This window comes from Nomia melanderi, chromosome 12 (genome assembly GCF_051020985.1).
Source record: "Nomia melanderi isolate GNS246 chromosome 12, iyNomMela1, whole genome shotgun sequence".
In the NCBI taxonomy this organism is placed as follows: Eukaryota; Metazoa; Arthropoda; class Insecta; order Hymenoptera; family Halictidae; genus Nomia; species Nomia melanderi.
In genome coordinates, this window is record NC_135010.1 from 11,262,215 (window position 1) to 11,283,368 (window position 21,154).

The 21,154-nt window shown below is 50.3% G+C and overlaps 1 protein-coding gene across 2 annotated transcripts in view; it reads right to left on the reverse strand.

The window, feature by feature from the left end:
• LOC116431906 (netrin receptor UNC5C) overlaps window positions 1-21,154 on the reverse strand; it is a 71,451-nt gene that overhangs the window by 13,065 nt on the left and 37,232 nt on the right. Inside the window, exon 1 of one of the 2 annotated variants that reach the window (XM_076372621.1) lies at window positions 1,261-2,022. The exons of the other annotated variant lie outside the window; for it this stretch is intronic. Within the exon in view, the coding sequence (XP_076228736.1) occupies window positions 1,261-1,321 (61 nt within the window). The 5' untranslated portion in view covers window positions 1,322-2,022. Of the gene's footprint in view, window positions 1-1,260; window positions 2,023-21,154 lie in introns of those variants that run through there. 2 annotated transcript variants of the gene reach the window in all.

A 21,154-nucleotide genomic window follows, 5' to 3' on the forward strand; every position in this document is an offset into this window, starting at 1 on the left:
TTTCCATCGATATCTCGACACGGTGCTCGGTTTTACGCGCCTCCCCCCTCCCGTTCCGCTCCGAAACACCGCTCCGTTCGGCCGATCGTTACCCCGTTAAGTTACTACGCCGCGAACAACCGATAAAGATCGGAAGGATGCGGCGGCGGACGGTTAATTCCCGGCGATCGGTCCGCGCGGTTTTTCCCCCGATCGCCGCGCGGCCGCGTTAACAAGCCGATCGCCGGCGCGGCTCGCGCTTCGCCGCGCGCTCTCGCGGTCCGCGGTAAATTTAGACGTCGCGGCGCGCGATGGAAACGGTAAAGCCCGGTTTAACGATGCGTACCGGATTTTACGTCGTGTATCAGTCAGCGGGATCCGCTCGCTTAGGAGATCTCCGCGGTCTTTACGCCTCTCTCCGTACACGCGGCGAGGGGCCGCGTCGCGGTCCCCTCTTCCTTCCTCTTTCGCGCCGAGAGGAGCGGCGAGGAACTTTATTGCCCTGCACGGCCGCGGTACCCGGCGTCCCTCTTGTTTGACTCGGAGCTGTAAACCGTGGACCGGCTCTGAACGACGATTACCTACGCTGTCACGAGCCGGGAAAAACATGTCACGATTTTCGAGCACTGGCTTTTCGAGAGTGTCCGCCCTGTCGCGTAAATTCAAACGCGGAATTTGTCTCTGTCGGGCCGAGCGCGGCCGGTCTTAGGCGCTCGGGATCGAGAGAGGCTTTAACACTTTCAGCGGGAGATTTGCGGCGTGGGTTGTTTCGGGCTTGAGACAGGGCTTTAAGGTATTGGTTAATTGTTATTGCAATTTGCGTGCGAGCTTGATGGTCGACTCTTTATGTCCTGGTCGGAAATTTGGGTTTTGTTAGTTTTGCTTCGAGCTGAATAGAGCTGTGGGAGATTGAGTACTGGGGAAAGTATTTTGAATATGAAAGAATCAATCTTGAATGGGTTTGAATGTTTAAGGCAACAGTTGTCTGATCGTGACTTCGCGATTTTAGTTATTGGTGATTGAAACTTTGACGATCATTTCGATAATAAGGTTATCTATAATCTCATGATCTCACGTAGATTCGTCTTGCTCGCAACTTCCGAAGCACCTTATCTACGTCGTGCAAACCATCCCATACAGAGCACATTAGAAAACAAAGAATCACATGGTCCAGGACATAAAGAGTCGCCACGCTCGATTCATGTGATATCAAGAAACGCGATCGTCACAGTGAAAACTACATAATGAAAATAGTCTACCGCTAAATCGATCGATCCTTACTTTCGAGCGCGCTGGCGAGGCGAAGTAGCGCCAGAAGCAGTATGCTGGTCTTCATCTCCATCACATCTCACTGGAGCCTACGCTTGAACCACCACATGCCCGAGAACGAGAAGCGAACCCCGAGAAGCGAACCCGCAAAGAAGCGAACCAGAAGCGAAAGGAAAAGAGAACGAAAACAAAAGACCGAAACCGAAAAGGAAACTCAATCGCGCACCCTCTCCCAAGGAATCCCTCAGCGAGCACGTGTCTTCACCAAAACGAAAGGACTCTATCGCTCGCGACCACGGATCAGCATATCGTTCCTCGACCCGATCGATCCCTATCGATCGTCCGCGCGGTCCTCCTACAGTGACTCCTCATCGATCCCCGCGCGACTCCTCCGAACCGTTTCACAAGTATCTCTTACAGAAGCCTCCCTCGAAGCTAAGGAGGAGCCGATCTCAAGAATGGTACAGAGAGAACACCGGTGTCATTAATCAGTCCCGCGTCTAAAAGGGAAGAAGCAAGAGGAGGGGCTCTCCGGGCACTTGGTCGGCCGCACTTCCGTTCGAGCGTGCAGCCCCGTGATGAGAGGCAGAGGGACAACACGTGACCGGCCGGTAGGCCGCGCGTAGAAGAGAGTGAGAGTCGGAGAGTGCGAGCACGCGCTCGCGCTCGCGCGCCGCCGATCGAAAAATGAAAGGGAACGACGCTGGCGGAGGGTTGCTCGAGTTTTTGGGGAGGGTTTTGCTGGCTGCACGATGCTCGCGGCTCGGCACGCGGTCGACGACTGAACTTGCCGACGTGCGCGCACCTCTATATATACATATATACACGTCTCACTTCGATACCGTCGCTCTTCTTCATCCCCTTGTCGTCGGGGGTGGCGGTTGGTGGTGGTGGCGACGCCGTTGTCGGAACGGCAGCCAGCGGCGTCGCTGCTGCCGCTGCTGCCGGTGGTGGTGGCGATGGTGGTGGTGGCCGCCAGTGGTGGTGGAGACGCTCGGTGCCCAGACCAGCCGCTCGTGCCGGAGGCTGCGCCTTCTTCCGCGAATCCGCCGATTCCTCCTTCCGGTACGCGTACCGAAGAGATCGCGGACGCGTGCTGCTTCCCTCTCTCTCTCTCTCTCTGTTCCTCTCGTCGTCCTTCCGCAGGACTTCCACTCGATTGTCTTATTTACGAGTTATTCTTCTCGCCAGCGATGCCAGGGGGTGGCGATAAAACTCGAGCGCGGCAACGTTCCAGAAAACGGGGGTTGGCCTGGGGAATCGCTCTTCGGGCGATTCCAGGGACCCCCGACTTCTTGCCCGCGCTTTGATCGCGAGTTTGTTATTGTTGTAATGCACTTTGCGACGGGATTTCATTATCGAAGTATGGACGATTCTCGCTGATTCCCGGTTGCGCGGGGATCATTGTTTCGGGGATGTTTCTTGGGTGGAGGTAACTCGCTTTGGGATTCGATCCTTTGACCTTGGGAAGTTGTAACTCGGTTTCTTGAGAGTTTTGGGTGACTTTAGTTCACTTTGTTAATGAATCTTATAGGACTATAGTGATTAACATATCTGAAGTTATAAACGTTCATATATAAACTAATCAAAAAATTCTCGTTATCAATCTTCAACTAACTAGAAACTATACCTAGCGAAATCTAAAACCCCTTCCACCCTAAATACGTCTATATACATCTGCAAACTATCGGTTCCCCAAGAATGAGTCACATTCGACACTAAAACTCACCCCTAACTCCGTTCCAGCTGCAAATCACAGTTTCTCCGCTCTCGCGACACGCCCAGTCGTAAAACCCGCTCGCGTTAAAATCTGTTCGAATCAAGGCGCAACCTTGACACGGTCTCCTGGTAGCGAACCTCCACCCTTAGGCGGTCGAACGAGCGCGTCCGGGGTCATTGTTACCGGTCCGCTTGTCTAGCAGCTGGGCAGTCCCGTCGCCGGATCGAATGAATATCATTCGACCGAGCGAGCGGTCGGGTTGCAGCGCGCAACCCGCTCGAAGAGATCGCCGGCCGAAGAGGATCCTCGCGGGAACGTATGGGATTTCCTACGGTCGATCACCGGCGATCCGCTCGAACGTGAAATCGGATCCAACCACGGGAACGAGGTTAGAAACGCGTCCCGCGATCCGGCCGATCGCGTTCGACGGGGCGCAGCCCGGCCTGTAACGGTAAACTAGCTTCCGAATCGGTCGGTTACGTGTCTAAGAAACCGATACCCCGGCCACGGTGTAAATAAATCGCGACGACCCGTGGGGAGATACGTTTCCGTTCCGTGTTCCACGCTGGATTAACCTTTGTCGACACTTTGACTTCGTTCACGTCACGTCGCCTCGGGTCAGCGGCGGGTCCACTCGAGCGAAATGATGATCGATCGGGGATGATCCTCACGCTCCGCTGTCTAATCTTGATGGAGAGAGTTGATTTTTCAGATTTCCGCGTTCGACGCTCGACGTGTAGTTCCATTATGGAAATACGTGTTCCTTTTACGTTCAAGTGGATCTTACATTTGATTTGTATTATCTAATCGAAACTAGTTCACTTGTATCTCTGTATTTTCAAAGTTAACCCCTTGTCCTACAACAACGAGTGAGACTCGTGGTGAAGATTTTCAACATGATTTAACAAATATATATATTGCTCAGTTCATTCGAGTTCAAAGTAAACATTATTCCTCTGTAATCAATTGTTATGCTTAAAAGGAAATATAGGCATGACATATGCTTGGAATTTTTCTCTTATTCTAATAAATTATTAATGACAAAGTATCGATTAGAGTTGAGAAAGAAATCATAGATCAAGGGGTTAAGGGAAACGTTGTTTTCTTAGTATCTCAGAAACTGAGTATCTTAGAACTAAATATTGAAAAATAAATACGTATAAAGGTTAGATTGAATATATTCTACACAAAAGTGTCGCAATCTCTGTAAACGTATTCTTTCATTTGACGCCGCTCAACTAACTAACGCTCGTTCTCTTGGCACTCGTATTTATCAACACCCACTCACATTCTTTCATTCTTCATACAACCAATCTTTCGCATCTTTCATCTGTCTATCTCATTCGTTCTCACTCATTCGCGCATCTCGTGCTCATTCAAACATTCACTCGCTAAAAAAGTATCTACGAATTCCTATGAATCTACCCGCGAAGATTTAAATTCATCCAATCATCTACAATCTACTTATCAATCATAGAGTCTATAATATCCCAGAGTACTGTATCGTTTATTCGCCCCGTTCCCTCGATCGACTCTCACCGGATAGCGACAAGCACGTAAAGGGCGGACGGTAGCGGTGGAAGTACTTCCTCATGTACCCGAAGAGGCCGATACCGGCCGTGAACTCTTCTTAATCCGTATAAACGCGCACATAGAGAAACGATACACCGCGCCGGGCCATCGAAGCTTGACTTACGGCGATGGCCCTCTCCCGCAGATGGTTATCGCGCGCCTTTACGATCGGCCTCCTCGAAGGTGCTCTCGGTTAAGCGATTTAACGTAAACACGCGTAGCAATTTGTCCAGCGAGGCGGAGATGCTAGCGCGCGTCGCCTCCGGCTGAAGAGGGAGGGGAAGAGAGAGAGAGAGAGAGAGGGGCACGCGCGTGCTCGTTCCGCGTGCATCTGGACGGGGTGGCGACGAAAAAAAGGGAACAGAAAGAGAGCAGAACCGTGGAGGGTGTAGCACAAAAGCGGTGTCGACGGGGGAGAGAAAGAAATCCTGGACTGCAAGTAAGAAACAGAGGAAAGAGAATGAAGAGCGGGGAAAAAATGAATCATAAGGGCGAGAGGGACGCAGAGGGTGGGACAAAGACGACGGGGGCTGCAGGAAGGAAGGAAACAATGTGGCGTGTCTTACTTACCCCGGAGATAAAAAACCGAGTGTCTCTCTCTCTCTCGCGAATTCTTTCTTAATTGAAAAATCTCGACGAGGCTTCAACCCCTAAGCATAGTTCGTCCATTCGCTCTTCTAGGTTTCCATTCGGATTTGAAAAATTCTTTCTCTTATTCCAGGCAAGACGTATGAGTATTTGAGACTGCTAAGAGTTTATTGAAGGGTGGAAAATAGGGGTGAAGAGAAATGAAAGATTCAAGAATATAGTACGTTCTATTCTAAACATAAGAAAATAGTCTTCTGGGCTTGTTTCGTTGATAGAAAAATTTCAAGCCCTCGCCCTTATGCAAAGGGTTGTCTCACCCCCATCGCGTCCCGCCTTGATTTACAAAATCTCCATCGTCTCCGCGTGACACGTGATCCATGAAAACCCGCCAGCATAAGAATCCATTCGACAGCGAGGACCGTCGGGCAGGGGTTGAAAAGGGGGTAAGAAAGGGAACAATGCGAAATGGGGCGTCGAAGAAGAACGCGTTCCAGAAGCCGGGGAGGAGCGGAGGAAAGAAACGAGGAAGCGGAGAGGAAAAGACGCACAAGGAAAAGAGGAAAAAATGGGGCGAAGGGGTGGGCGCGAGTGGGCAAAAGGAAGAGGACAACAAAGAGGGCGGAAACAATCCGGCGAGCGTTGTCTTGCTTAGCCCGAAGGTGGATCGAGGAAAACAACGGCGGAGAGCAGCCACGGTCCACAGCCGCGACTAATTGCGATCGCTAATTTCGCGCCGGTACAACGGCTCGTTCCGCGCTCCCTTGAAGGGCCGAGGGAGAGAAAGATTCCTCGAGGGGCCACGCGCTCGGCCGAGGGAACCGTGGAACCAGCGTCGTTTCGTGCGAGTTTAAATAAATCGCGTTGGATATTCCGTCAGCTGTAAATTTCGCAGCTGCTAGAACAGAAAATGCTATTTACATTTAGTCGAAGAACTAAAGCTTACATTTATAATTAAAAAAATTAAAATTTCTATCGATTGAAACTTCAATTCTAATTCTCTACTCATAAAATTCCAAAACCTCCATCAATCGCACAAGAACTCGATCGAGATTCCAATTCCGAATCTACAATAATCAATCGTTGAAACGAAAGCTGTCGATGAAGATTCTAATTTCAATTCCCAACTTATCCATCGTCGCGTAGTTCGGTCACACACGATTTCCACTCGATCAAAATTCAATCCCCAATTCTCCGCGGCGGAACTTTCATTCAACCGCATCGAAATTTCAGTCGAATTGATATTTAACTTCCAACATGCGATAAATCAACCAACACTTCCTCGCCCGGCCGGCCGGCCGGCGCGAAACAAAAGAAAGCCAGCTTCAAAAGAGCGCGCGCGCGTGGGAGCAAGTCGCGCGAACGGCTGTCGTTCGGCGCGTTTAAATAAATCGCCGCGCGCTTGTTCCCCTCGCGCGGCGCGCGCGATACATCATGTTGAATCGAGATAACGCAACGCGGCTGCGGCGGCGGGAATTATTAACGCGGCCGCCGCGCGCGCGAGCCGGCGATCGCTTAACCCGACCGGAGCCGATGCTTATTGGAAAGTGGAAGGACAACTGGTTCCCCGATGAGAGGGAACGCGCGCCTCGGCCGGGGGTGGATATCCGTGACGTCACCCTTTTGTGCACGCGCTCCTCATCTCCGGTGCGGCCGCTGTCTTCTTGCGGCGCGGGTGAAATATTCACGCCGAAAGCGGCTCGATGCGTCGGGGACGTCGAGTGGACGTCGACTGGGGTTGAGGGCTGCGTCTGAAAGGGGCTGCGATTCGGAGGGGGTGCACACTGGCCCGGAAAGAATTTATTTCCTGATCTTGTTCCGGTTTCCTCGCTATTGTCGGGCTGGAACGATCCGCCGCCGCTTATTGATATTAAGTGTTCTTTTTATTGGACGACGATAAGGCTTTGCCGTGTATCTCGGTTTGTCATCGACGGAATTATTTTATCGGTAGTTTATCGGTAGAGGAATTCTCCATTAACTCGCTTTCGTATTTGGGTATTTACAGAAGGTATTATTAACTGGTAAATAGTGCATTTTAAATAATCTGGATATTTGAGAGTGTAAAGATCTGTATGATGTCAAGAGGTAAAACGTGTTATATTATTGTAATTAAATTATAATAATACAGCTGCAATATATGAAAATATTACGAGCCCCAGGCTTCATTATCGACGATAGTCAAACATTAAGCACATCAAGTGTTCCCGACCGAAATTGAATAAATACCGCGAATACCCTCCGCATTCCCGAACCCGAAAAGCGCAAAGATCGCGTGATCCAGCGACCCCGGCGCGGTAGCAGAACCGTCAACGCAGCAAACCAAGCAAAAAGGAATTACTGCAGCGTGTAAGCGGTGATCTGCAGGGAAAACAGAATTAACCAGCATCGACTGGTAAATCATTTCATACATACGAGAACCGGCGGGCCCCTCCCCCCCCCCCCGGCCCGCGTCCCGCGAGAGAGCGTAGTGTCAAGAGAACGCGTTCGCGATGATTACGCGCAAACAAACGATTTTATACGAACGTAATGGCGTTCCGCGTCATTAAACACATACCGTGGATCTCGTTTAAATCGGCCCCGTTAATTGTATCCACGAACTGTAAACAGGAACGACGAGCGACGCTGGCGGGCGGGCGTGCGGCGCGCTCGCTCGCTCGCCCGTTCGCGCGCGGGCGCGCGTAACGATCAACTCGATCATTAAACGGGGATAATCCGTCTGCGTTTTCGGTGGAGGGCGCGGGGGAGGGGAAAACTCACGTTGTCCGTAGGCGGTGAAAACGCGGGCGCGAGACGGGGCGCCGGGTTTCTCGCGACGGGATATCGAGCCGTTTCCGGGACGCTCGGCCTGAAAACCAACGCTGCGAAGTTTCGCCGGCGGCCGGCTCGCGTTGCGCAACCGACCGACCGATCGACCGGCCGACCGACCGATTGTTGTTTCGGTGTGGGCGCGATCACGTTCCCCCTCCTAATCTTACGCGTTTCCGTGAATCGCGAAGTTGATCGTAATTCGAGTTGGGGAACGCTTATCGTGTTCCACCGTGGATCGCGGCAATTTGAGAGGGAAGGGTATCGATCTGTCTTCCTGCCGATTGGGGCTTCCTGTTCGTTAGCGACGTGTCAGTACGATGTTCGGTGTTTGAAGATTTTGTTGAATGATCTGTAGTGTCGATTGTATTAAGAATTCTTATGTTACAGTATTAGAGTTTTGATACTGTAGTATCATTTATATCCTTCGTGGAATGTTATCCGTGTTTATATAATGAGAGGAATCCCTCCGAAAATTACGGGGGTGATTCGTTACGCAAGCTAATTAGTCGAATAAAGTGCATCGCGTCTAACGAACCGATTCGCGCGAGAATTATGCCAATTCACGGGCTATATATAACACGCACGGACTGCAACGACGCGTTACTCGAAGATTACGATCCATTAACCCATCGGAACAATCGTACTTACACCCTCCTAGTATATTTTCCGACCGGTCGCGCGAATATCCGGCCGCTTAATATTCAGCGATCCGTTAGTGGCTCTTACAGCGATTCTTCATAATTCATTCAGCCGCGCGGTATAGAGTCCGCGCGATCCCCGGCCGATGAAGATAGACGGAGAAACGGCCGACGGAGATAGATCTCATTAATGGTTCAAGCGCGGTACCATCCGGGACAAGTTGTCGTTTATTCCGGGAACGGGCGACGCAAACCGGTCTACTTTCGCCGCGAATCGCAAATGCGCCTGCAGCTGCACAAATACACCTCGATTCGCCGTCGCGGGCCGGCTATCGATCAGCCTGTCGGGGGTCGAGGGACCCGTCGCGGAGAGAGCGTCGTGCCATCAGATCGATTCCGTCGGGTCCTCCTAAGGGGTTGCGTTCCTTGCCTCTCATATGAACCTCCTTAATATTTCAACGGTCGTGCAGCTGTTGTCTTCGCAAACTCCGAGAAAACCCGGCGGGTCTGCGACTCTTACTGCCGATGACGAGAGACCGGATGGAGGACCGGTTCGATGGGGTGGTTTTCTCGACGGCTGCGCGGCGGCCGGGGGGGAACGGGTGGACAAGACACGGCGTTGTCACGGTTCGAACGTCGCCCGTTTAGGAAACGCGTTCGACGCCGATTATTAATTCAACGACCGCTAAGAGGGGTTCGCGGTTCGGCCACGGAACGGTTACGGGCGAAATACTTATTAGCCATCAGCTATTCATGGCGCAAGTTCTTGTACGCGACGCACGGCTGTCGGCGCGTACCACGCGAGAAGACGAACGATTAACAACTCGAGAGCCGTGTTGCCTGACGGTTCATTGAGCAATGGACCAGAGTCTCCGCGGCTGCTGGCGATGAAGACTGTCAGGACGAAGAGGGAACGAAGGTAAACGTATTTCTTTAAATATAGAAATAATCTCATTCCCTTGAGAATATACAATAGAATATTGCAGATTCGCCTGTTACTATGTTTAAACTGTGTATCGACAATATTAGCAGTAAAGTATTCAATAAATGTAAACACCAGAGACATTTATTACGAAACACCGAGCAAACACCAGTATCTCGACACATTACGAGATCCAATATGAATCCCCGAAATCCCGAGCCCCGAATCGAATATCCCCGTTCGATCCGCTCGAAAGACTTCCTTCAACCGAGGAGATCAGAAAGCGTCGCAGCCCCGCGAAGGATTAATATCAGTCTCCTTCCGATTCGCGATACGCTAAATCCTGGAACGTCGGGGAACATTCATAAGTCGGCTTTGAGGGTGAAAAGAGGAACGCACCGGGGTAGGTAGCTATAGCTCGCCGGAGAAATTCCGCGCGGCTCTGGGAATCGTCGTCGGCGGGGTTCTATAAACGCGACAATCGGCGCAGAATTTAGAACGGGGGAGGAGATACGCGTAAATAAAAGATCGGCCGCTTTCCCGTCGGCTGGATGATCGTGTTGGACGACAGAGCGACTTCGATGCCCGTTCCAGCCGTTTTCCCTGGGAAAACTGCACGGCCCCGGTGTATACTTAGAAACGGTATCGGCCATAATAGATGAACGATCAAGCCTGTCGCTCATGCAAGCCCACGCCGGCCATCCTCGTGCTTCAACCCCTTCGCGCGTCGCGTGAATCCACGCTTCCGCGTCGGTTCTCCACGTCCGAGCGTATATCCCGCGCGTACGTGTATCGGCATACCAGCCGTTTTAGAGCCGGGCCGTCTCGTAAAATCTCGACGAGGGCCGGGACGGAGTTACGGACGCGGACTGGCCGTGAAGGGATCCTAGGAAAATCGCTGCCATTATTCCACGACAAAGTGTCCGAGCGTTACCGCCGAACCGGAGGAAGAGCTTCCTCGATGGTCGGACCTGCAGCCCGGGGAAATGTTAATAAAACGCCCGATAACGTTTACTGCCGGCCGTTGCGCAGTGGCACGCGGTATTTATTAGGTCGCCGGTCGCGGGACGACCGATCCCATCGATCCGACAGCCTCGTTGCTCTGCATGATCGAGAGAACCTATGGAGATCGGTAATTGCTCGGCGGAGTCAATGTTTGTAGGAATAAGTTCGTCTGTTCGACAGCGGAGTTAAGCTAATTGCAACTTCGTTGTGAAAGAAGTGAAACCTACTTCGAATCATTCGTTACTTCTACTACCAGCTCTCGAGTAACACCTCCAATTCCTCCGCAACTTCACCCAAACTTCCACATCCGAAAATCAGCAAAACAAAATTAAACAGACCATACAAAGCCGAAGCGCAAAAACTGAACGTCCAGAAGTCCCACTGAAAAGTACCGTTCCGCTAAAGCCTGGCTCACGGTGAATCCTCCTTAAATCCCGGCAGCCGAAGCTGCTCAGCCGGTTGGAGGATGCTCGAGGCGCCCTGTTCGCGTCGGAAGCGGACGTAGGAATTCGCTGATCGTCCCCGTTGTTGATCGGGACCGCAAGGAGGAGCGGGCTCGTCGGAGGCGCGAGCCGCGGCGCGGAAGGACCGAAGTCGCCGGTCGGGAAGAGGGTGGAAAGGGAGCGCGCGGAGTCTCGAGAGGATACTCTCGGAGGATTTTCCGGAGGTAGGAAAGCCCCGCAGGCTTTCCCCCGGACGAGGCGCTGGGCGACGCGGAAAGGATCGGGCGGGAGGGGGCGAGTCCTCACAATACGTCGTTACGTGTTGGCTAACCCTCCCCACGAGCGAGGGCTCGTCGAGTGGATAATCGTTTTAGGGAGGGCGCCACGGGCCCCGGCCCGGTATTACCGCCTTTGTGGACGATGTTTGAACGCCGCCGGCACTCGGGCAATCAGCTCGATTCACAATCAGCGTACTTTCCGCGTCGCGCGACCCGATCGCCGACGGAAACCGCCTCTTCGGCGATTAAGTCCTCGCGTATCCGCACGGGGATTCCCCGTGAATCGCGGCTTCTGCCTGCTTCCCGCCCTTCACCGTCGCCCGCGAGACGGAATACGAACGCGCCGATCTTCGAATCGCCGTTAAACGCGTAGCCGGCGCCGTAGAACGCCCCTTTTTTTCATCCCGCGCCCCGGTGCCGCGGACCATTCGCATGCAAATCTTCCTTCCCCGGCGCTGTCTGCGAGCCACCCTGGCGGGAATTCGATTCATTTGAGGGAATTTATTGGATTCGGATCGTCCTTTTTTTCCCTCGTTCGGGGGAGTCGCGCGGAATGTTTTTATTGTGCCCTCTCCGCGCGGATTGTGTGACCCTTTCCGCTGGCGCCTGACGTCGCGAGGAGCTTCTGGGAATTTCGCTTTGCGGGAGGGAGGTTCGCGTGATTTCGGTTGCTCGGAGCTGGTTTCGGGAGTTGTTTTGGAATACTGCTGTTGTACTGAATTTATGTTTGTTTCAGTGGTAGATTGTTGGGGAATTGTTTACTAGAGATCTATGAAGGGATTTGCATGGTTTTTGTATATTTGTGCGTCTAGGATGTTATAAAGAGGATTTATTAAAGAGAATTTCGCTTGTTTCTCAGAATTTAAGCGACTTATCGGACAAAGGGTTCAGGTTAGATACTTCTAGAAGGATTAATTGAAGCAGGAATTAATTACCCCCGTGGTCTCGGTAAAAAGACTGGAAAACAGGGTTGAACGAGTTAAAAAGACCGGGAAGGTGTCGGTAAGAACCCCCGGCGAAGGCTCGGATTTTTCTTAGACTTTCAAGGGCTTCTAAAAGTGCCGTAGACGGCCGTCGCCGGCGTCTACTGAGAAAGTGCCGCGTGAGAAACGGCAATTGTCGCGTAATCGCGTCGCCGAATTTATTATAATTTATTATCGGCGGTCCCGTGCGGCGAGGGTATGACAAACTGCAGCCCGGCAAGAATAGCTCAAGGCCTTAATCGAGATTCCGGACAGAGAGCATTTGCAAGTAATGATTAATTCATCGGTTCATGAATTAAAATGTTCACGATCTCCATTGTAACGGTGAACGGTCCGCCTCCGTCCATTCAGAACGTGTTGCCCGCCGCGTAAATCCGACGCGGGAGGAAGTTAAGCGGGAGATCAGGGGAGCTAATTCGGGACTACACGCACCTGAAGATGACGGTCGGCCGTGTTCCTCTTTTTTCACAAAAATCGCAGTTAAAGGACTTCATTACGAAACATCGAAGAGTAGACTACAAACTTTCATACTTCGAATAGATCAAACGCCAATTTCACCGATACCTCCGACAGGTTATCCATTTGCGTTCGAGAGTGACTCAATCATCGCTAGATTTGACATAGGAAAATTATAGTCTCACACATTATGCTTTGAACAATGCTGATACGTGAAATATTAAAACAAAACAGATTTGTGTCCTAGTTTACATACATTCTTTCATTAGTTCCAAATGTTCAAATCTCACTGAAAATTCAAATATTTCTAGTGCAACCTCCGACTAGAATAACAGAAAGCTTCTCAAACAATCTATAAAAGTTTCAACGAACTAAACTCTACAAAATCGTCATCTCTTCGAAACCTTCGTATCCTCGTCGCTGAATCTCGTGAAAAATGTCGCAGGATCTCTATCAAACCCCAAGCTTTCGTCCCGACAGCTGCCAATTATTCCGAGAGCGACTTCAAACGCGAATGATCAAGACAGAAACTGTAATTCCACGTCTCGAGATCTGAGAATCGGCGACGCGAGGGCCGAATACGCCGCGAAGCGGTGTACCAAGGCCGTGATGAACCGCGGCGGAGCGTGAGGCGCGACGAGAAAACCGTCGTTTCGGACGCGCACGATCGTCCAATTACCTCGTATACAGCGTTTACATAACGTATACACGTCGCCGCTCCCCCTGCGCCCCGTCGCGTTGCGAGGGGGTTGGAGCCGTGGGCGCACACGCGCCATCATCCTCCGCCGCGCGCGCGAACGGCCCAAGGCTTGCGCACATCGGCGCCCCCCCGGCGACCACCCCCCGGCAACCGAAGTAATTACAGACGCGTTTCAGGGAGCACCGACTGAATACAGAAATTATGTAGATGGTGTAATAATATTCGCCACACGTTTGCCCGGGTCAATATTGAACTAAGCTCGCTCGTAATTCCTCGCGGAAGACGCGGTACACCGTGCCCGGCAAAAACTCCGTGGCGCCGGGCCCGTTGCCGAAAGAAACGTTAAAAAACCGTGGTGCCACCCCTTGCAAAACCCTTCCGTTACTTTTCCCTTGCCACCGGTGGGTTCTACCAAATAAAAACAAAAAGTATTGGGAAAACGCGCAGGATTCGCCGGGGTTATTATCTTTGACAATACCGGTTGCAACGTGCATTTCGGCCGGCGTTCCTCGCGATGTAACGGAAGGTAGTATTTTTTCGTTAAGAGATTTCTTAAAATTCTCGTTTTGTATAAATGTCTGACAGATACTGGGTTAATTAGTAATGGAAATCGTTCGGAAGAAGTACTCCTTGTTGCCGATACTTCCCCAACTCTGCCACGCATCCTTTCTGACGTCAATAACCAACCAGCCGTAACTTCGCCTCCCAATTAGCGCTCATTAGCGAACGGATCTTTAGGCGGAATCAGAATTTGCAGCGGGATCACCGTCAAACGGTAGGCAACGGTATTTACTTCATCGAACACTGAATTATAATTAAATCGATCATCTCGAGGCGTGAATATTTATCTACACAAATTACCCTACTTCCCATAAATCAATTTATGAACACATCGAAAACACATCAACGAAATATCCATCTCGAAACTCGCTACCCAAAAACCCACCCCTATTACCGAACGACAAAAATTCCCCTATCAAATCCCTGTAAATCCAACTTCCTCCGCACTCAGACAGCCAGCGCAGCATCTCTCCGCGAGATCTCGCGGTCCCGGTGCCAGCAGGCAGCCGCGTAGCGCGGCGAATCGCGCCGTAAATCAGCCGTTAGCGAGTCAATTGATACGTCGCGAGCACTCTCCGCGGCGGCGGGGACCGCGTCGTTGCCGGCTTTTTGTCGAGGGTCGTCGCGGACGTGGTCGTTAAACGCAGCCGCACTCGAGCACCCAAGTAACGATATGCTAAAGCGGTGGGGTGGGGCACGTCCCGCCACCCTTCGCGCCTTCTCCCGATCGCCGTGGCTCGATCCACCTTTTTCAAGGATTCTCGTCCTCTCCCGACCGCCCCCTGCTCCCCGGCGACGTGTTTCTATTAGTCGTTCCGCCGCGCGCCCATTGACCAACCCCCCCGGACCCTTCGCCGGTCGCCAATTGAACTTAGCGGAGGTGCAACCGATGGCAAAGTGGCCTCTCGACGGTGAGTTACGTCGAAAGCTTCGTCCCGGCGGAGGTCCCGTCCATAACGCGGCTCGTTACCGATGCGGACGCCCCCGGGAACCGCAACAGGCGAGTGCACTCGTAAGAAAATATCACGCGCCTTGCGCCCGACGTGCCGCACCCCCGTGCAGCTGCGGTCGGTTTGATGTACGTCGGTTTTCGGGGACGGTCTACTTGGCCGTAATGAATCGGCCGGAGAGTATTATTTTTCCGTCCCCTAGGCATTTCGCATTCAATTGAAATTTATTTATGGCACACTCGAGAGAGAATCGGATCGGAATTATAATAAGAGAGAGGCGATTGCTCGAATTATTGTGTAAGACGCTAGAGTGTTTTATTGGTGTTACTGGAGTGTTTATCAGGAATTTTGGAGGCTGGTAAAAATGAGTGATATATGGGGATTGGAAACGAGGGAGAAAAATGATACGGATTTCCTCGACTTTCCTGGGGCGTGTATTAAGCGGGATTAAATGTTCGCGGGTAATTCGATTATTTCAATAACAGAGGACATGTAACGCGTTTAGCCTCGTTTTTTCGGTGTTCGAACGTATCGACACGCGATCCAGTTTTCCGGCGGTTTTAACGGCCTCGGCCGCGCGAAGTGTCGATCGGTCGACCGTAAAATAGCGCGAGGCGAGCCGAGTTTATTACGTCTCCATCGAGGCCGATCTGGCGGCCATTAAACGATAAACGTCAATTAGAAAAGTTCAACAATAGAAGGCCACATCGTTCGGGTATTATATAGTCCGCCCGGCGGTTTAAGAAGTTCGCGGGGATTGCAGGGGCCGTTTCGGTTATGGTTTCCGTCGTTATTGTCGTTGTCCGCGGTGTTCCTTTCACGTGTCGCCGGCACCGTTCCCATCCCGCAAACTGTTCGACGTTACAGCCACCGTAACGAACGGACTTTAAACGGCACTCGAAATAACCGATCGACTACCGAAGTGAAAGTGAGGTCGCCTCTAGTGCCGGGGAACAATAAAACTCGTTGTAGAAGTCGAAAGTGTACGTCCATTCGGGACTAGGAACCGATGACTTCGTCTCGAGCCGAACTCCATTGACTCTGTCGAACGGACAGGAAATATGTGAGCATGCAAAAACTACGTAAAAATATAGAAAGTATGTTTTCATTTGTTATACCCATTCAGACGAAATCTCTCGTAAAGCATAGGAGACATTTTAGGCAAAAACATTATTTTAATAGCAATGATTTATATCCCATAATTTCAGTACAAAAAGATTAAAGAGAGAACGGAACGAAATCAGATAACAACGTTGTCAGGAGAGATAATGAACCAGCCACATTGGTTGATAATGCATTAAAGTTTCAAAATATTGAGAAAATATGACAATGTAGAAACTACGTGAAAATATAAGTAGCATATTTTCATTTGTTATACCTACTCAAATGAAACCTCTCGTAAAGCATAGAAGACATTTTACACAAAAACATTATTTTAATAGCAATGATTTATTTCCCATAATTTCAGTACAAAAAGAATTAAAGAGAGAACAGGAATAAATCAGATAACGTTGTCAAGACAAATAAAGAACCATCCACATTGGTTGATAACACGTTACAATATCAAAACATTGAAAAAACGGAATTTAGTCACTTCGACTTCTCAGACGTCGCGTTTACACGGTGCCCCGCGGTTCCTGGAGTTCCGCGCGAAACGCAATCGCGAGGCGGAGAATTATGGAAACGACGGTTTCCCCGTAGAAGGGAGGAAGGGTTGGAACGATACGGAGCCGGGAGTTGATAGTTTTCCCGGCAGTAATTCCCGCGGAAGTTTATCGCGTGCCTCGCCCGTTGCTTGTACTTTTCGATCTTGATAACGGTGAAATTATTATTTAGCCGCTGCAACCGGCCGACCCGCATCCCCAAAAACCGGACGCGGCGGTCTTTGTAATGGCACTTCACCCCTTTCTCTCTTTCTCCCGCCCCCGTCGGCGTTCGACGTTTTAATTGCCCGAGAACACGGAAATTTCGGGGCCGCGGCGCACCGGGAAATCCGTAAAACCAGGAAATAACGCGTCGCTCGTCGGCAGAAATGGAGTGGAAACGGTGACGGCCAGCGGAATTTATTCGAACGCGATTTATTCCGACGACTTTTTTTTCCTTGGACGTGCGTGGTGCGGCGCGGGGAATCGGAGCGGTTTCTGGGCGAATAATTGACGGTGTGCTGAAGGGAAGCTATTGACATAGGTTTCTCGGATCAATGAACATTCAGAGTTGTTAATCATTTAATAGAATGCGCGATAATTAAAACACACGTGTAAATATGGATATAACTGAAAATTCTTTCAGAATATCCTCTTTTCATTTGAATGCAGTAAGTAGAAAAGGTACAATGAACAAACACAATCCTTCACATTTCCCTAAAAGAATTTTCATCATCTCCGTAATAAAATGTTTCAACTCCCGCGTAAAGACACTTTTCTTCGTTTACACCCGAAACTGCGGACCCACCGGGTATAAATGTTCGCTGGAAATGAGCCGTCGAAATCGAGGGACCGCGAAATAATACCTTCGGTCGTCTCTGGTTCTACGGGTGGCTCGTAGATCTCGATAGCGTCGAAAACGTCGTGGAACGACCGTTGCCGACGTCTTTGTCCGCCATTTCTCCGAGCCTCCCCCGCGATCCCTTTCTCAGGTAGTCTGTAAAGTTTGGACGGAACCGGGGAGCGTATCAGGTGGAATTTAATCATATAAATGGACGATCGTCCCGCGCGTGGGCGTAACTCGCCCTCGAAAAGGAAAAATAAAAGTTTCACGGTGCTCCCCGTCTCGTTCTACCCCGAACGTACGCCCGTAAAAACCGCCATGGAATTTTTCCGATCGAATTAGCCTCGCCGGAAGTTTACTCGGTACACCGGTGAGTCGAACTCACGCGTTTCCACATTTCTCCCTCTTTTTTCGTTCATTCCCAACCGAATCAGCGGCGAAACCATCCCCTGTTTATACAGGACAGCTTCTTTTTGGCCGCGGTTTCGAACGTAAGCGCTGACCGACCGCTTTTTTCTCTCTTTTAAACTCCGCTCTGCAGGTTAAAGCTGGAAATCGATGCTGCGGATTCACTTTCGCTGCCGTAACAAGGGTGGAAAGTGTTCCAGGTCAAGTAGGGGATGAAAGTACAAGTGTAAATGAGGAAATATACATATTTTATAACGTTCCCGCGGAGTTTCGATTCCTAACGTCATTATTATATAAATATACAATATGAAAATTCGCTTTTTAACCTTGAATTAGGATTTACAGTGCTGTCTGACTATGGCTATCCCCTTCTACTTAAAGAAACGATTCTATATAATCTCTTTTTTCTAAATCTTAATTTTATATAATAACAAACATAAATTCACTACTTCCCTTGTGATTTTTTAATGTGTCTGACTATCACTATCTACTCATGGCAAACAAACGTTGCGAGTACCATCTACGTTCCACTACTGAATCGTAATAATAAGATCGCGTCGGATACTACGTTTTCATATTCCCGGTAAGTAGTTTGAACACGAGGGGTGAAAACCAACCATCCCCTGTCCCTGTCCCCAGGAATCACAGTCAATCCGTGGATCCCCCAGAATTCCACGGGAGAAAGCAACAGTCGAAGAAAGTCGAAACGTGGTTGTTTTGCTCCGCCGTCACGTTCATGGTCTCTACGGTGTTGTCGTCGCGCAAATACCGCTCCGAGAGAAAAAGACTCGTGTCTCGTGACACGATCGACTTCTCGTTCCCTTCCTCTTTTTCTCTCCCTCTCCTTCTTTTAGAGCGACCGATCCGCCCGAGGGTGACCGTGCGTGACGATCGTGGCCCTCGAAAGGGCTGCTCGTGCAGTGGCTTCCCGATGTACCAATTTTATTCGTGACAACGCTGTATTCGGCGACACGACCCGTAACAATCGGAAATCCCCGACAAATTTACTGCTTCCAGTTAAACAGTTCCGATCGGTAAATAAAATATGAGAAAAATTACAAAATACGGAAGGAACTCGTTTATTTAATTACCAACCCTTATCGAACACGCTTCTCGATTACCCAAAAGCAGCAAAATACGAGACAAACTTCAAATAACTAAACCGAGCGCACATCCAGATACAAATTTCAAATTCTCAATCCCTCGCAAGTTTAGTCCAACAATCTCAATCCTTTGGACTCTCACCACTTGATTCGATTTAGCAAAATTATAACGTCTCATATATAATATTAACCCTTTGCACTTCGAACAATTTTTAACATAACCTTTCAGCAACTCCGAAACAGTTTTAATATGAGCTATCAGCTACGAGCGTGCCTCTGTAAAAGATTTAAGACCCTGTTTTATCATTAAAAAAGCGCGTATACATTTTAATGTTATGTTTGACTAAAAACGAAGTTATAAACTTATCTTACAAAGGGTTAAACTCCGTACAACGCATCGATATATGAAATATTCAAATAAAACAGCTTCGTTTCCATATACACGTATATTTCCTCAATAGTCTCAGATAATACGCTTCAAAGAACGTTGAATACCCAAAAACGAAAAACACCCGAGCGCAAGAGATTAAAACCCCATTTCCGCAATTCCGAAAACTCGCGAATCTCGCTACAACAAACAAACCCGCAACTAATTACACCATAAACCGTTCATCGATCGCCGATAAGCCCCGTCGAACAATTTCCTACGCAGTCGTAAAGGCGCGCGGCGAGCGATTCCGCGAAGCGAACTCGCCTCGATCCTAATCCCGCGGATCGGATCGGCGTAACGCGTGAAATAATTCGAAATCAACAAGGCGAAAGCGGCGTCGCGTCGTTCGAACGGGATAAATGGTTCTTTATCCCCGGGTACAGGCGGTAACCGACGCGTTCATTGATCCGCGACAGACCGCGGAACGGCGTCGCCGGTATTCATCGAATCGGATGGACGGAGAGTCACGGCCGCATAAACTATCATTAAAGAATCGTATCGGGCGAAATACGGGCGGCCTTACCGGCGGCTAGCTCGCGGGAAGGCGGCCCGCGAATCCGAACGGTCGCTGGCCGATTAACCGATAACAGCGGGAAGGAGGTTACACTCGAAAAAAAAAATGCGAAGCTTTATGGAATATTTCCCGTTGGTCCCGTCGCACGAGCCACAGGCATCTCCGTCGCGTTTCGAAAGCCGTTCCGGCGGTCGCGGCCGAGTTTAACGCGCCGCTTTCTCCCCTTCCCGGTAATCCGCGCGCCTTTTAACTCCTTCCCGCCTGTCAATACGCGATTTAATGCCGCGGAACTGCCCCCGAAGTTATTCGCTGGCCCCCAGTCGCCCTAAAGCCGGCAACTTATGAACGCCGATCGCGCGATATAATTTGCTAGGCGATGACGTAACGGGAACGGATAGGTTTCCTCGAGGCCGCGGTCGCCGAGTGTCCCGCTGCGCTCGATGGAAAGTCTCAATAGATCGTTCGACTTCGACTGTTATCTCGTAAATCATCTAGCTCCGAGGCTTTTCTCGATATTGATACTTCATGGGGTGTCAACGGCGCTGGCCTCGGCGCACGTGATAAGTGAGATGTGGATTTAGTGAATTTTTAATCGAGGTTTTTCGATTTGAACTGCTTGAAATGAAGGGAGATGATCTTTGCATGGAGTTTGGAAGCGTTTTGATTGGTAATTATGTGTATTGGCGATGTTCTGAGTGAACTAGTGCAAGCGTATAGTCGATTCTATGTCACGGAAAGAGGAAAGTATACGATAAAATTTCTGTTTGAATGGAATATTCACCTGGTACACGTGCACTTAAATACGTCTCGTTGCTGAATCTCGAAGATCATTCTCTCGATGAGAGTTTATATCGATAGACTCCTACGTCACGAAGATTCTTTAGAAGAATATTCGAGCGATACGCGTGGAGAATAAAAACTCGCAGTTACCGAAGAAAATTAGAACGCAGCGTCGGGAGTCCACTCGCGACCCAAACAATCCCGCAAATTATCCATCGCGCATTCCGCCTCGGTTCCTCGCAAACGAATTACGACGCTCCTTGATTACTCAAACCCGTCCGCTCCGAGGATCGAGGCGAAAGATTACGAAAGTGGGAGCGGAACGCGAACGGTGTCGTCCGACGAGGAAGAACCGAAAATAAATTCCTCTCGAAACTACCCCGTTCCCCGGCGCTTGTTCCATCGGGAGGGTGAACTCGGCCGAACGTTCGCGACCCGGGGACGAAGGGAGGAACCAACGAAAGAGAAAGAGCCCGAGCAAACAGAGAAACACGGGAAGCGATCCGACTTCGGGCTTCTCATTTCGAAAAGGAACGAAACAGCGAATCGGTGGCCCGCAAATT